The 16,639-nt window shown below is 51.6% G+C and overlaps 1 protein-coding gene across 1 annotated transcript; it reads left to right on the top strand.

The window, feature by feature from the left end:
• The first annotated feature begins 3,150 nt into the window (after positions 1–3,150).
• DRG2 (developmentally regulated GTP binding protein 2) lies at positions 3,151–14,747 on the top strand. Its single transcript, XM_011359074.2, has 11 exons — positions 3,151–3,299; positions 3,911–3,971; positions 5,507–5,597; positions 6,201–6,273; positions 6,399–6,489; positions 7,391–7,488; positions 7,813–7,889; positions 9,159–9,247; positions 9,866–9,924; positions 13,537–13,590; positions 13,950–14,747. The coding sequence occupies exons 1-11, from the start codon at positions 3,228–3,230 to the stop codon at positions 14,034–14,036; spliced, it is 852 nt and encodes a 283-aa protein (XP_011357376.1). The 5' UTR covers positions 3,151–3,227; the 3' UTR covers positions 14,037–14,747.
• Positions 14,748–16,639: the final 1,892 nt, after the last annotated feature.

Here is a 16,639-nt window from a genome sequence, read left to right as displayed (position 1 = left end):
GTTGTGTTTCTGGAGGAAGCATTCCTAGATGTAGGCACAGTGGCTCAGGGGTTTTGGGTTTTTAAAACAGCCATCAGCCCTGCCACTTACCCACTAAATAAGCTCTAGCTGTCTCCAGCTGAGAACAGCTGGGAACATTTCCTAGTGCACCCACTATATACAGTGCTGTGTCTAGGCTGGGTTGCATGTGCTGGGGCAGATGCCGACTGGACTAAGACTGGGCTCTGCTTCGGAATCTGCAGGATTCCTTCCTGGGGGCACTTAAATGTTTCTTAATCTTAAGGAACATTCTTATCCCAATTAGATTTTATTATCAATACCTAGCTGCTTGATTTTCTCCTTGTCCTCTAATGGTGTGGGCTCAGGAAACAATGTCATTTTAGTAATCATCTGAGCCAGGTAGAGTGAGGCTGGGAAAGTTGCTGTAGATGAAAGTTACAAAATACTCTGGAAATCAGCTGCCGAGCCCCTTGTAATTCCTACTTCTCCAAGCCTTTTGCAGTTCATCTAACATATCCCTTTCAACCCTTTCGTAAAATGTGAGCACCCCTTTTACATGTAGTTTTCTGGCCTGTGCATGAATTCCTTTAGTGATGGGGTGCTCATGATTCTCCAACTTCACAAAAGCCGGATGTGGAATGGCTCAGGGGCCTCCTGCTTCAGCTTCTCAGAAGGAGCAGACACCCCGGCTTCAGGAGCCCCTCCTGCCAAGAGAGTAGAGACATCCCCCAAGTGTGCCCTCTGCTGGCTGAATACCCTCACAGTTTTCAATCCTGGTATGGTTTCCAGATTGCTCTGTCTTTTTGATCCTTTCTCATTTTTCCCAATTTTATATAATAAAAATTTAAAAATATGCAGAAGAAATGAAAACAGATACAATATGCCCTCCATCTAGATACATCACTGACTGACATTTTGCCATATTGCTCTATCTCTATCTTTGTATGTATGAGTGTATGGGGTTTTGTTTTGTTTTGACTGAACCATTTGAGTAAATTACAGGTGTCATGCTTAATGACCCTTTACCCCTAAGTCTTTAAGCTTGTATCTCCAAAGAATAAGAACATTTTCCTACTTGGCCACAAACTGTTATATCAGACCAAACAAAATTAACAGAATTAATAAAATTACTTGTCTAATGCCTGGACTATATTATGATTTCAGTATTTACCCCAAAATGGCCTTTGCAACTAGTCTGTCCAAACTAGGATTCATTCTGGAACCACATGTAACCCCTGTGTGTGTTGTCCCTTTGTGTGCTTTAATCCCTTTTGTCATGACCCTGACTCACTGAAGAAACTAGACCAGTTGTCCTACAGAAAATTTCATGCTCTGGAGTGGTCTGCTTGCTTCTTTATGCTGTGCTTTAGCTTGTTTGTCTATTCACTATACTTCCCGTGAGCTGAAAGCTGGGACTGCATTGCCCAGGTTTTATGTGGGAGATGGTGCGCACCTCATTTTACACCATGCCAGAAAATCTCTGAGAGCTAGTTGTATTTCTAAGACCACTGGGTTAAAGAGGGGACACCCTGTGTTCCCCTCCATAGAGTGACATTCTCCCCACACAAACAAATTAGAAAATCGCCTGCGGGGTGCTACTGTCGTGGCTCATAGAAGTCAGGCCCTGTCAACATCCTTTTAGTGGCTTTGGCACCAGTGAATTGTCTTTGCCTGCGGATTTTTATTAGTGGTCGTAAAATGGCAATTTTCTACTTCTCTTCTTCCACATTTAATAGCTGACGTTCCTCAGTAAAGTAACACTGTGTCTCATCAGTGTGAGCTGTTTGGTTACTCCGAAAAGTTCCACCAGGAAAGGTAGGATAGATGCTTACCTGTTGCCCTTAAAGATCAAGCAAGACGTTGGGCTCACAGCTGTCCAACAGGTGACAAATGAAGATTTCCAAGCTTTACCTCTTTGTGTATTATTATGAGCTCATTAGTTTTAGTCTTTTCTTTTGATTTTACTTTCCAGTCTTCCAAGGGCTTCTTTACCAGATGAGAAGCTCAGGTTGGAAGAAGCTACTTTAGTTCCCAGGGTCTGTGCCCCTTGTGGTCTGGGCCCTCTGGCCAGACCCCACCACCTTGGTAGAAATCCAGGCTCTCTGGCCATGGAAGGGCCCAGGTCTCTCCAGCAGAGGCCAGACAGGATCAGGGACATCTTCCAGCAACCACTGCTCAGTGTCTCGGCAGCCCTTGCTTCCCCCTGCCCTCCTTCCAAGAGGTCTCCAGGGTGGAGTGTTTTTGGATTTGAGGCCTGTGTTTCCTTCATGTGCCCCATTCTGGGTTTCAGAAGTCTGAGGGTGTGTGAGTGAGGTATGTCCCCAGACTTCCTGCCTGCCAGTGAGGGGCAGGGTCTAGGCAACACAAGCCCCAGGTCCAGGCGGCACTGTCCTCGTCACAACTGCTTCTCAGGCTTTTTATTCCAGGTGCCCTGCTGACTAGATGGGCACAGGAGGCTGGGGCTGGGTTTCCTCTATTCTTCATACTGCCCACTGCTTTGCACTTGCCCTCTGGGCCACAGTATCCAGCACTGTGGTCTTGCTGTAACCTGGACTCAGTGTGCCTTGTGCTTTGTCATCTCCGTTAACCCCCATGCAGCCCTGATTGGATGCCCACTCTACATATGAGGACTCTGAAGCTTAGAGGATAAAGTTTCTTGCCCAGGATTCTCCAGCAGAGGCAAGGTTCCAGGCCAGGTCTCTGTCATCTAGCCAAGCCACAGCTCCATTCCTACAGTGTTCCATCTAGGTCTTTCTCATCTCACCCCTCCCTTTCTCTCAGCACCTTCTCCCACCATCTGGCTTTGTCTCAGACCAGAGGGCGAGTATCTCCTTGTATATCTTGCCTCTCCCTGAGTGAGCAGCAACTTCAAGTGCCATGGGGCTGTTGCCATCTTGAAGTTCTCTGGGGCCCAGGAAGGTCTAGAGGGTTTTGTGGAGCTAGGGAAGGGCCCCTGATTTAAGAAACTAGGTCCTTGTGTCCTCTTGAGACAGGCCTTGAGGCCTCCGAGGAATGGAGGGGTTCTCTGGTGTCCATCTCCTCCTGGGCGGGGCTAGAAGCAACTTTTCCAGGTGTTGATCCTTTCACAGCCCCTCCAATCACCAAGCTGAGGGTGAGGAAGGGATCTCCCTGCTGCTCGCAGCCTGTGGAGATTCTCTAAGGAGACTGGGACAAGATTCCTCAATACAGTGGCTTTCTTTTTCTTCTAGTCTACCTTCTTGAGTCTAATGACCTCCACAGCCAGCGAAGCTGCATCCTATGAATTCACAACCCTGACGTGTATCCCCGGGGTTATTGAAGTAAGTTGGAGTTTGCTGGATCCCAGGAGGGGAAAGGGTGTATGCTTGTGTTTATAATTGTGTATATGTTATGTGCATGCTTGTGCAGGTGTGTCTGTGTCTGTTTCTGAGGGATGGGTGTCCCTGTGTGGGGGAAGGCTCTGAACTGAGCTTATTTGCCCTCAAGCACTAGCACTTCTGGAATTCTGGCTGCTAAGACTCCAGAGATGCCTGGCCCATCCTGCAATCCTAACTGGTTTCAGGAGTCAGGCCAGCATATAGTGCCTTTTGTGCTCCACTCGCCCACACCACCCCAGCTCAGGTCACTCATTGCTGCTTGGCTGGATCCTGTTTCCCATGAAGCTTTAGAGCTGTGGGCAGCCCAGGTCCTGTGGCCTTGAGCCTCTCACTATGAAGCACTTGATTTGTGAAGTGCTGTTATCATCAGCAATGAATGTTATGAGACTGAAAACTCTAGAGCCCTCCCCAGGTGGCTCAGACAAGGCCATGAAGGCTGACCCCAAGGTTCCTACAGCCCCTAGCTGTAGGCTGTTGTATATGTCCTGGGTTCAGGCAGGCCCTGCCCAGCGGTGGCCCATCCTTACCTTACCGTCTTCTGTTCTGCATCCTAGTACAAAGGAGCCAACATCCAGCTCCTGGACCTTCCTGGAATCATTGAAGGCGCAGCACAAGGTGTGAGATGGGCACCCAGAGCCTGTCTTCTCCCTCAGGGGACTCAGGAAGCCTCACTGTTAAAATTGGATGTGGCCGTTAAGGATTGATGGATGGGGCTCACAGCTCCTCACACTGCTCAGTGCTCTGTTCCTAAGGGACGCTTTTCCCAGGAGAAATACATCTTAAAGCTGAGGAAACTGAGGCAATGAAATGTCTTGCCCAAGGTTGCCCAGCTTACCAAATGGGTTTGAATCCCCACTTCCACTCCATGTGTTCCACCATGCCCCCTGCTAAGATACTTGTTAGCTGGCAAACTCAGACCATGCTCCTAGTCATGGAGCTCTGTCCTTCGTTGTTTTGGGGGTTTTCGTTTTATTTTATTTTTCTGAGATAGGATCATGCCTGTGCTTCTGGTGGCAGGTGGCTGCATCCAGCATTTGCAGAGATGATTACTAACTGCTGGTTATCCAGCACTTGCTAAGTGCTGGGCTCTGTGCTGATCATTATCTCACTTAATCCTTAGATAGTCCTATGACTTAGGGAGCATCATCATTTCCTTTTTATAGCCAGGAGGAACCCCAGGGACAGAAAGGTTAAAGGTCTTCCCTAAACAACTATTCAGCTGTTAAGTGGCAGAGCTGGGACTGGAGCTGCCTCTCTGGTTCTATAGCCCCACCCTGGCTGGCAGCGAGGTGTCCTCTCTAGGTGTTCAAGTGCAGTCTCTGCTATACACCCTCCCACGCCCCACCACCCTCATTGTAGCGAGATCCTGCCTATTTGAATTGGTTTGTGGGGAGTGGTGATGGTTCTCCATGCCATCCCAGCCAGCATATTGGGGATCTGGAGGTGGTCTGGTCACATGTGGTGGAAGGGCATGGGCTGGAGGCAGAAGGCAGCTGGCCCATGGAGATCACCTTGTCTAACCTCTTACTCTTAGAAGAGAGAGGCAGGTCATAGTTGAAACCCATACTACACAGATCCTGGTACTGCTATTTTGGTCCCTGACTTTGTGTGATGTTGGCAAAGTTCTTGACTTCTTTGGTCTAATAATAATGAGGTCTGGTTTTTGTATGGTAGTCTCTAAAGCACCTCCTCCTTTGTTGTCTCTTGTGATCCTTTCTGCAGCCCCGGGTGAGCATTCTAACACCCTGTTTTCTAGAAAGGGCAGACGAGTTCAAATCCTGGCATCACATTAGCTTTGTGTTCTCGAAGAAATGATTATCTCTAAGCCAAGCCTCAACACTAACCATATGTGATAGTTTTAAGGATTAAGTGAGGAAATTTTCATGAAGCATTTAGCACAGGGCATGCCACACAGTAGGGGGAGAGGGAGGATGTCACTTCTCCCAAGGCGGTGATGTTGGATTTCCTTCTAAAACAAGTCTCCATGAGTCAGACAGCATCTAGATGAAAGAAAAATGCCAAAGAAATCACAGCCCAGAAAGTGGCATGTGGCAGGTCTATAAAGGACAGGAGTCCGGGCGCTGTGGACTGGGTGGGGGTCACACGGGTCCTGTTTGTGTCACTGTGTAATGTCCTTTCTACCTGTCCAGGGAAAGGCCGTGGCCGGCAGGTGATTGCTGTGGCACGCACAGCTGATGTCGTCATCATGATGCTGGATGCCACCAAAGGAGAGGTGCAAAGGTCTGCAGGGTTGGGTAGGAGGCAGGCTGACATGTCTAGTAAGGCCTAGGTATGGCACTGGGACACCTTGGCTCCTGCAGATGTGTCCCGGAGCTTCTGGATGGTCCGAGGGGTGCTTGGCCTTGTCACATGGAAGTAGTGATAGGACTGACCACAGGTTAAACCCAATGCACTGAGCCTTGGAGAGACACATCCTCTCCAAGAGGCTTACATCTAGCACAGAGGCTGTCCTAGGCCCAAGGTATGTGGCCTGGCTCTGGCTCCTGCTAGCAGAGGCCCAGTGACCCAGTCACTGCCCAGAACCTACTAGGAGCCTAGCCTCAAGCAACAGAAGCCTTGTTCATGCCCTAGTCTGCTGGCTAAGGGGCATACCAGGCCTGCCTTTTCACTTGGATCACAGACTTGGCTGGTCTGCCCTGGACTGGGCAGAGGGTCCAGAAGCTCCTCCTCTGTAGCTCTGAGTCATTGGGAAGGAATATTCTAGATTGTAGGGGGCAGGTAGAGGAGGGTGTTGATGTGGGTGGGCAGGGGCTTCCTGTGTAACATAGAAGCTGTGCGGCCTGCCTCAGGGCCCCTGTGAAAATTTGTCGGTGCTCTGCCCAGGTCTCTGCTGGAGAAAGAACTGGAGTCAGTGGGCATCCGCCTCAACAAGCACAAGCCCAACATCTACTTCAAGGTGAGGCCCCTCTCACCTTCAGGCTGCAGTGTGGGTGGTTTGGGACTGGGTCAGACAATAGCTAAGGCATATGAGGCCATTGCAGCTAACCCTTTGTCAGCATCTCTTCCCCTTTCCTCCTCCAGCCCAAGAAAGGTGGTGGCATCTCCTTTAACTCAACAGTCACACTGACCCAGTGCTCAGAAAAGCTGGTGCAGCTGATCCTGCATGAGTACAGTATCCTTCCTGAAAAGAGCAGTGAGAGAGAGCCCACAGCCTTCAGGGCAGGGGAGGAACAACCAGAGCCAGGGCACCCTGTGGCCCACCCCAGTAGACCACCCCAAGCCTCCCTGGATCCACTGAAACAGGCTCCAAGAAAGCTGCAGTCGCTGACACAAGACGCTTCCTGTTTCCTTTGCCTTTGTGCATACTAAGTTCCAGCTGGCTGGGCCACAGCCATGCACTCAACAGTAGCTTCCTTGCTTCTCACCAACTACTAGGTGCTATGGCGGCCAGTCACATCTGGAGGGAAGATGAGATGTTGAGGGAAACAGCCCCTGGGGTTTGGCCTCCTGACCTAAAGAAGCCTCAGGGAGAACCAGGAGTCTGTGCACACTCCACTGAAGTATTGTCGGGCTGTGTGGGTTCTGGAGCTCTGAAGGACAGGCCAAGGCCCTAGAGTCAGTTGAGCTCAGCATGGAGAGAACTCATGATAGGACAGACTGCCTAGCAAGGTGGTGAGGCCCTCGTCACTGCGGATATGCAAGCAGTGGCCAGGTGGCTCCTAAGGAGAGTTCTGCATGAGGGGCAAGCTGAGTTAGACCAGAGCTTTCAGACAGTGCTCCTAGCACTGAAACCTGAAGTTCCACTGAGGTGCTTTGGGGATTCTGGCAAGTAGGCTTTCTTGCCTAACAGCAAAGATTTAAACTGTTGGTTAAAACTTTTACATGTTTTGGTTTCTTTTGAAAAAAAAAAAGGAGCCTCACCAAACTTTAAAATCTGGTAAAACCTTGCAAGCAGATGACCTCCAAGGTCTCTTTCAGCCAGCATATTTCCTGATTGGCTGTTTCAGGCCCTCATCTGAGTGGGCATAAGGAGCCTGCTGGTGCACAGTTTGCCCTTAATCTGAGCTTCTCAGAGATCTTCAATGCGGAAGTGCTCTTCCGAGAAGACTGCTCCCCGGATGAGTTCATCGACGTGATCGTGGGCAACAGGGTGTACATGCCCTGCTTATATGTAAGTGGTACAAGCACACCCCTGGGTGCCCTATAGGAGGGGAGCCCTTGACCCAGATAGGATCTGTCTCCACCCTTACCTCCCCTCTATTCCAGTGTCTCCTTGAGTCTTGTAGACTCACGTCTTGCTTGACACTTCTAGCCCACCCAGCCTTTCCTTCTGGAGAGGCTGGCAGCCCAGGCCCCTTCAGCCTGGGAGAGGAGGTAGGACCTTAGCATCAGCCCCTGACCATGGTGTGCAAAGGAAGGAACCACAGGCAGGGCCATGGCTGCTTGGGGGCTCTTGTCCTATACTCCTTTGTCCTTTTCTTCCTTTTAATCCCAGGTTTATAACAAAATTGACCAAATCTCAATGGAAGAAGTGGACCGCCTGGCCCGGAAACCCAACAGTGTAGTCATCAGGTGAGACTCTGCCATCCTTTCTGTGTGCGAGGCTATCAGTGAAGCCTGCCAGCTACCTTGGCCAGCCAAAGCCTCCACTGCACAGCTCAGAGCAGATGGGACCCTCCTAATTGCTGGTCACACTCTAAATTGACATGAACAGTGTGGGTGATGTGGGGTGGGTTCTGGTTAAGAAAACAGATTTCGTCCATCAAGGTAATGGTTAAGAATGGTTAAGAGGCTTCATACTTAGTAGTTAACCTCAGTCTGCTAGAAAGCCCTAGGGTGTGAGCCAGTATCTTGATATTCTGGAAGATGTGGTTCTGTAACCACAGATCAGAGAGAAGAGGGAACTGAGGTCTTTAAGTGGGTAGAGCCATCTTTGGCCACCTGCTCTCTGCCATTCTTCAGGAGTGGGTCCTGGGAGTGCAGCTTGCACTCTGGCTGATGACTGTTTATTCACTTCCCATCATTGCTATGGGGTTCCTCTTTTGAGGCAGACTGACTCATGCTCTACTTTGCCAGTTTTCCCAGCTCAGCCAAGGTGCTTTGTAGCTTCACAGTGAGGCTTGGCTTATGAGGAGGGAGATGCTCAGGGATCAAGTGGAGGTGACTGGTACAAACGATGGGTGGTCCTGGACTCAAGAAGGTCCCTCCTGCAGGATAGCCTCAGCTCCTCTCCTCCTGCTCCCTTCAGGGGTGGCCTGAGGACATGCCTGTCTTCAGGGTGTAAGAGCACCTTTACTTGCTCATGCTCACAATAGCTCTACAGAGGGCAGGACACCCATTCAGGGTAAGACAACTATAAACAATCAGCCAGGGGCTCCCCCATTACTGAATTCTGTAATGGGCAGCCCTGGGCCACTTGGCAGCTCCTCCCATCTTTCAGGAGAGGTGAGCTTCTGGTTTGTCATCCTTTGCCCACAATCCCATCATATCCCCTCACCATTTTCTACACAGCAGGTACCAGGAGGGAAGTCAGAGCTCCAGTGACCTGTCTCAATTACAGATGCCATCTGTCCTCCACAGAGAGCAGTTGTGACCCCCAGGAAAGATGGCTAAGTTCTGTTGGGTGTGATTGTGATTGCTGACCAGAAGCATTGGCAGCTGAAGTGCAGGCTGCCTTCAGAACTATAGGCTTGGTTCCCCATAGGCGCCAGCTTGGCCATACTGGCCTCGGTGTCTGTGCCCAGCCTGATGGAGGTTGTCCTCTGCAACAGTGAGAAAGCAGGGACCACTGGCCTCTGAACCCATTGGTCTCTTCTGACTAGCTGCTTTCCTCCCTGGCAGCTGTGGCATGAAGCTGAACCTGGACTACTTGCTTGAAATGCTTTGGGAATACTTGGCCCTGACCTGCATCTACACCAAGAAGAGAGGACGTGAGTCAAGCAGCGTGCAACCCAAGAAACAGCTGAGCCTTACCCTCCCTCAAGGGCACGGTGGGAGTGGGGTGGGATGCAGTGGGATAGAGTTCCCTACTGGCTACAGCAGTAAGTGCCTCCTGACCTCCCCCAGCAGTGGCAGGCCCCACGTCACAACTTTAGGCAAGTAAATACACAAGAGCCTTTTCCTTGTCCCTACCCCCTGTACACACACCTTACATATTCAGGGACCTAGCTGCTGAGTTCTGGCAGTTTTCATTGACCTTGATCTTGTAATCAGGGGGAGAGATGTGGCTGCCCCTGACTGGATTCCAGCAGCTATCATATCTTGCCAGTTCAGTCCACGTGCTTCACATGACTCGTCTCAGTTTTGGGGCTTTCATGGCAGACTAGGTTACAGGCAGTTTGAATCCTGGACTTGGCTTCATTTTGATTTTCTGTGTTAAGTTCAAGGTTGTAGAAGAATGCATGAGGATCGATAGGGTGTGCCTAATATGAGGGGAAAAATTAGTTCAAGGCTGGAGACTGGAAAGGCCTCTGTTCCGTGTGTAAAGGAACTATATAGCATGAGGCTATGACTTTGGTTGACACTCACACCCCTCTTTACCTGTGTAGAGAGGCCAGACTTCACAGATGCCATAATCCTCCGGAAAGGGGCCTCCGTGGAACACGTGGTAAGTTAACAAGATCTACCTAGACTAGGGGCTCAGGGACTTCTCTCTGTCCCCTCTCAGGGTGTGGTGAGGGGGTCCTGTCTGAAGTTCTCCCAGCCCTCAGTCGACTCTTAGATGACACGTGCTACAGTGGCAGAGTTGGTGTTAGACCTGAGATGCATCCCAATCACCCTTCCTAGCTGCACGTTGAACCTCCATCCTCCTATAAGATGAGAATGGTGCTGCCCACCCCCTGGTAGTTAGGGGGTGGCGTCGAATGAGGTCAAGCATGTAAAGCACTTGGCACACTGCCTGGTACATGGTAGATGTCCAGGAAGGAGTTGTCCTCATTATCCCGTCTCATCCCAGTGCTATGGGCTCCTCAGGGCCATTGAGGTATTCTCTCAAGGAGAACTACTGCCCCAGGGTACTTCTGTGTTCATTCCAAGTCATGTCTCCCCAGTTCTGGTCCAGGGCTCAGAGTTGCCACCTCCCATGCCCTTGGCCCTTACTGGCTTCCAGGTCCCCTTTCCACTCCCATTGTGGCCTGCCCCTTCCTGCTTCTACATCGCACCCCCAGACCAGGGATGGCTTTGAATGCTTCCCACACTCAACGCACTTTATTGAGCATCAGCAAAGTAGCCTTAGTTCCTGCCAGAACTAGGGTCCTTGGGGGTCGACAGATGCCAGATACCCAATCCTAGAACTAAGAAGTCACACATAAAGGTGATTGCAGTAAAAGAAGAGGACAGTGAGTGGGAAGATGCGACACCAAGTCTACATAGAGAGGCTAGGACATCTCAGAGGAGGTGATGTAAGTGGGTCTTGTAGACCAAGCAGGACCTGACTGTGAAGAGTCAGGGGCAGGGGAAGCTCCTCAGACAGGATGTACAAAGGCCATGAGGCCAGGGGCTCTGGGCAGAGCCTGTGGGCCAGGGAGAGGAAGGGTGTGTTTCTGTGTCTGGAGCTCTGTCAGAGGCACAGGGATCACCCTATCCCCTGAGTGTATCCCTACACCATCTTTTTCAGAAGGCATTGTGGGCCCTCTGGAGCAGGTGATGGCCCAAGAGCTTAAGACAATGCTCCGGGTCACACAGCCCTCTTCTGGGGCCTTTGTTTTCCTCTAGCTCATTTCTTCTCAGGATCTATACTGTTGACAGTGGATGGGCCTACAATCTGGTCTCATACATTCTTTCATTCAATTGGCACACCCAGCCTAAGGCCTCTGCCGGCCTGGAGATGCTAATACAAACAGGGCAGGGCTTGAAGGCCTACTCACCAGGCAGAAGCCAAAGAAACTCAAGATTACTCTCCCAGATCCCTTAGATCAGGGGTCCCCAACCCCTGGGCCGCAGACCGGTAGTGGCCTGTTAGGAACTAGGCCTCACCGCAGGAACTGCCAGCGAAGCTTCATCTATATTTGTAACCCCTCCCCAGCACTAGCAACACTGCCTCAGCTCCACCTCAGATCATCAAGCATTAGATTCTCATAAGAGCACCGGTCCCTGGTGCCAAAAAGATTGGGGATTGCTGCCTTAGAACACTCCAAAGAACTCTGTGTGGGAGTTCCTGTTCCCTGGGCCTGTTTTGGAACCCACGAGTGCAGTGTCTCCTGCTGGGGTCCAGCAGGCCATTAACACAGGTGCCCATATGTGCTGGCCCTCCCTGGGGTTACCCTACATCTTCTGTGAGCAGTTTTCTCAACCCTCTCAGGCCCTTAGTTGCTTACTCAAGAGGCTGTCGGGATTCAGCCACACCTGGGAGGAAAACAGGAGATACCAGGAGCAGAAGGATATTCTAGGCACTGAGAATAACAGGTGCAAAGGCCCAGAGGCAGGAGTAAATGTGGGGAATGCCAGCTGTTTGCTATCATCTGGCATGGAGGGTCAAAAGCAGCAGGTGAGAAGAAGCCAGCAGCGTGGGGAGGAACTTTGGGGGCCTTGCTCCAGAGCCTGGACTTTGTCCCAGAGAGGCCTACTCTTGAGTGGTCACCCCCTCCCCACTCACCCACCGTCCCATGATACCCACCTGTCCCAGGTGCCAAAGAATGTATATAAAGGCCTGCCTGGATGCTGACAACAGAGACCCAAAGTAGAGGAACCAGATAGACATTGGAGCCAGGCAGACTTTGGGTAATACCCTAGTTCCCAATAATGTCAGCCTTCCTATGCTTCATTGTTCTCATATGGGGGTAACTGACCCAATCCCCAGGGTCTTTGAAATACACCCAGCCCAGGCCCTGGTACGTTTTCAGTGAGTGCTAACAAGCCTGCCCTACAAAAAGGTCATGGGCCATAAGCCCCAGAGGAAGAGAGGACCATGTAGGTCTCAGGAGTGAGAGGCACAGTGGACTCTAAGGAGCAATAGTCTCCTATCCCCAAACCATATACTGCCTCCTACATTGACAAGATGGCCTTGGATGACCTTTCATTCTCTCTCACTGCTAGAGATGCAAGTAAAGAGAGCTTCTATCCTATGGGAACCATAGAGCAAGCTCTGTGGTAAACGGTTTCTATTGATAACACTCGACCTTAGTGTCAGATACACTAGGGTATGGTGGGGCCTGTGGCAAACTGGAGAGCACATTGCCAATCTGCCTCAAGGGTGTGAGCGCCAGCCCAGTGCTCCTAAAGCTCTCAGGGTCCCAGGAGAATCCCTGACTATCACCCTGCTCTGCAAACTTTGCCAGTAGGTTTAATTTAGTTGTTGGGCAAGCCGAATAAACTTAAAAACCAGTTTGCAGGCCAGAGCTGACTTCTGGACCATCAGATTTCATTCTCTGGTCTAGGAAACAGTATTGGAACTAATTGTGTGGGTATCTGTGTTTGTCACAGACAGTAGCATCCTCTCTGCCATGGCTGTGGCATCCTTGGCTAATGTTCCTGCAGGCCTGACGTTGGCCTCTATCCCCACTGAAGCTGAGCTGAGGCATTTGGTCTCTAACCAGGGCCTGTAAAGCTGTGGGCACATGAGAAGAGAGGCAACATTGCACACTGTTCTTTGTAGCCCACCTCCACTGCGCCCATCCATCGTCATACACCCAGGGGTCCACATTCTCAGGGGAAGAGCTGGCTGTCCCTCCCAGACTGCATCCTTCTGGCCTCCTGACAGTGCAGAGATTTTCATGACCTTCATCCCTACCTGGGAGTGCTAAAGGATGTAGACTGTCTTGGGGGTCGGGAATGGACGATGCGATATGCAAGAGACTCCAGGTCACAGCTATGGACAGGAGGCATGAGAGACAGTGACCAAACGTGGTGACTCTAGCTGAGGTGGGCAGGGGATTGGGGGTCCCGATACTACTCTCACTCCTCTCAAGGGGCATCTGTCAGGCTCTTGTTCAGCCAGGTCCCAGACCTGTCTTCAGTGGCTATGAGAACATTCCTAACTGGATACCAGTTATTCCAGGTATTCCTAACTGGATACCTTGGACAGAACTGGAAGTGGGTACTTCAGAACAACCCACAGCCATGAATATGAGGCTGTGTGTGGACAGTGGTGTTCCTTGACACAAGGCCAATGCTGTTTGAGCACTCACCTTGGGAATTGCTACTTCTTGGCATGTGCTCAGGGCTTGGTGGGGTTGAATGGAGCCTCATCTCACTATCTGACTCTCTCCTGTCCTCCCACTAGTGCCACCGCATCCACAGGTCGCTCGCCAGCCAGTTTAAATATGCACTGGTGTGGGTAAGTTTGGGCAGAAGGCGGGCCAAGGTTATACCCAACATAGCCCCTGGGTTTACACTCTCTGCAAGGGGTTTACACTCCTCTGCATCGTGTCCGTCCTGTATGGAGACCAGAGTATCTGTGTGTCTCACTCCACAAGGTATGCATGTTGTCCCATGGCTTCTCCATCTTTGGGATCCAGAGATGGTCAGACCACTGGGGAGTCCCGTCTGAGGCATATGGGGTTTGCTGATGCTGGGACCCCCACTTTAGACTCTGGCATTCAACACCCCCCCACACCACCTTTCTCCACTGATAGCTCCATCAGCCTTGGCCTTGGCCAGTACTGATGTGGCCCCTCTACCCTGTTCCCTGCCCAGGGCACCAGCACCAAGTACAGCCCTCAGCGGGTGGGCCTGACCCACACCATGGAACATGAGGATGTCATCCAGATTGTCAAGAAATAGTGACCTGGGGCCAGGCCACCCATCCGCCAAGTCTCCTTGGGGCGTCAAACAGGAAAAGAGAAATACACATATTCCAGGAAAGGGTCTTTCAAGTCTCTGCTTTTTCTAGAAGTTTCTTCAGTAGGCAGGTGATGAAGAGTGTGTGGGACAGAGGGACAAGGTTGTGGGTCTTGGGCTGGGCTGGGGGCATTTCCCATGAGACTTGTCCCTTGTGCAGGGATTCTAAGTGTGGAACCCTGGGCCTGTACCCTACCCCTGGCCTCCTTCAGGCACTGACAGAGCAAGTTGCCGCTTTACTTCCCAGCCAGGGTCTAAAGCAGATGGCTTGCTCAGTGCAAGGGTGGGGAGCTGGGCCTGCCTGGGTCCCTAGAGGTAGTAGTTACTGTTGGGGCACCTCGGCCTCAGCTCCTGCAGCTTCTCTGGTATTCAGGGAGGGGGCCCCCAGGACAAAAACTCCTACCACCCTCCCCTTCCCAAGGCTGCCCTGTGTTGGAAACTAGAGATCAGTGGCTTTAAAGCCCTAGCTTAGGCCCTCTGCAGCCAGTTGGATCCTGAAGTGCTACTCCTTCCCATGGCAGCCCCTGCCCAGCATAAAACCCCAGGCCCCAGGCCCTATACAAACACCTGGGGTAGTGACTGGAGTTTGGGTTCTGTATTTTCTCTCTAAGCCCCCTTGATCTCAGCTCTCTGTGAAATAAAGGATGAAAACAATTTCTGTTCAGACTGAGGTCAGTTTTGTAAATTCGCTGAACTTGGTTACCAGGTTTGGTCGGGAGGCAGCAATTAGCCTGGTGATCAAAGTGAACGGAGCCTGTGCTTTAGGGGACCAGGCCCAAGCCTGGGGTGCAAAGGAGAATGTAGAGACATCAAGGACAAGCTCTTCCCTGGAAGGTTGGCCAGGGGTCGCAGACCCCAGACATGGTACATCCTGAGACCAGGTTTGGCTGCCAATGTGGGCAGCATCCCCAGAAGGCCCTTGTAATTTGTGGGGTGGCAGGGAAGCTGCCCTGTGAGAGCAGGATAGCCCATACATTTCCTGTTGCCTCAGGAGGCAAGGGTGAAAGGGCCATCATGGTGCCAAGGAATGGCATTCAGTGTTCACTGAGCCCCTACTGTGTGCCAGGGGCTGGGCGAGGCCATCTCCCCACCAGCCTATTCTCCAGGGGCAGTGACTTGCCCTGGGCTACACAGCTTGTAAGTATAGAACTGGTATTTGAACCCCAGCCTGAGATGTCTGAGCCATCGAGAAGGCTCCTGGAGGAGGTGTGCCTTTTAGGATTGAATGTTAACAGGTTTTGTGAGGCTGCCAGGCACTGGGCATGCAGGAGGGGTAGAGAGCTCCCCTGGGGGCTGGAATATGGAACAGGCCCACTGTCCAGCTCTCCAGGATGTTCTTGGCTCCTCTGTCAGCTGGTCAGGCTCCTTTCCAGAGACAAAACAGGAATAATAGACATCATCAAATATACATGGGGCCCCAGGCGGTCGGCGTGATGGGCTGGGCTTCTCTTCCCCACAACACTGAGCTATTCTGTTGGGCTAGCCGTGTATCTGGGGCCAACCACAGGACCCCCATTAGGCGGCATGCAGTCAGGGAGTAGGCCACGGGACCCAGGTAAGGAGACCCTGTTCTTGGGCCCTTAGGGTTTGCCACTAACTTCTGTTGCAGATGGGAAGAGGTTAGGGAGTAGTGGCAAACCCGGGGCCTTGCCCCTAACTCACTGAGGTCCTTTTCTGGGCCTCAGTTTTTCTATAAAATGGGTATGATGATGCCCATGTGGTCCCCCTCTTGGCATTAATGAGATGCCAAGATGGCTATGTGCTCAGTGGTTTAATTCAACCCTTCTCCCAACTGCCACAAGACCTGGCCATGAGGTCCTAAGTAAGGGAGTGTGCCTGGTTGATGGTCACTACCACTTCCTGTCTCAGGTAGTGAAGGGCCCTGGGTTCACAGGGTGTCAGATCCAGGCCTATTCTGTCCCCTAAGCTGGCTGGGAAAAAGGGGGAAATGAGACCAGAGGTCCGGACATCCTTGGGCAGTGCGGGCTGAGGGCCAGTAGTGTCAGAGGCTCTAGCCACTGGGCTGCCGTCTTCCTCACCGTGGATGGGCTTGTATCCTGGGCAAGGTCTGTGTGTCTGTGGATCAGGGCTGTCAATGCATCTCTGTTGAGTCCCTGGCCTTGGATCTGTGGCCAGCATAGTTATGCTGTCTCAGCCTGAGTGAGAGCCAGAGGCACTGCATGCATTGCTCACCCATGTTAGTGCGCACTGGCAGTTTGCAGTGCCCTCGTACCAAGGATGGTATGTTTAGGCCTGGAGAAGCCTCCCCTAATACCTCTCAAAGGGCCCTGTCCCAGGCAGCCACCCGGTTCCCATTCCTTACCCACTCTGTGCCTTCTGTGCAAGGAGGCTATGGCAAGGGCGACCTGAAGTCCTTTCCTGCTCAGACAGCCTGGTTGTCTTTGTGAAAGTCAACAATTCCCCTACCCCCATTCAGGCCCACTGCTGAGCTACAGAGCTGTACTCCCAGAAGGTGGCCCTCCTCCAGCTTTAGAAGATTTGGGTGCAAAGGAGCCTCAGGTCATGAATGACCATCATTTGTCCAT

Source organism: Pteropus vampyrus, unplaced genomic scaffold (genome assembly GCF_000151845.1).
Source record: "Pteropus vampyrus isolate Shadow unplaced genomic scaffold, Pvam_2.0 Scaffold44, whole genome shotgun sequence".
In the NCBI taxonomy this organism is placed as follows: Eukaryota; Metazoa; Chordata; class Mammalia; order Chiroptera; family Pteropodidae; genus Pteropus; species Pteropus vampyrus.
This window is presented reverse-complemented; position numbering and strand designations above follow the sequence as displayed.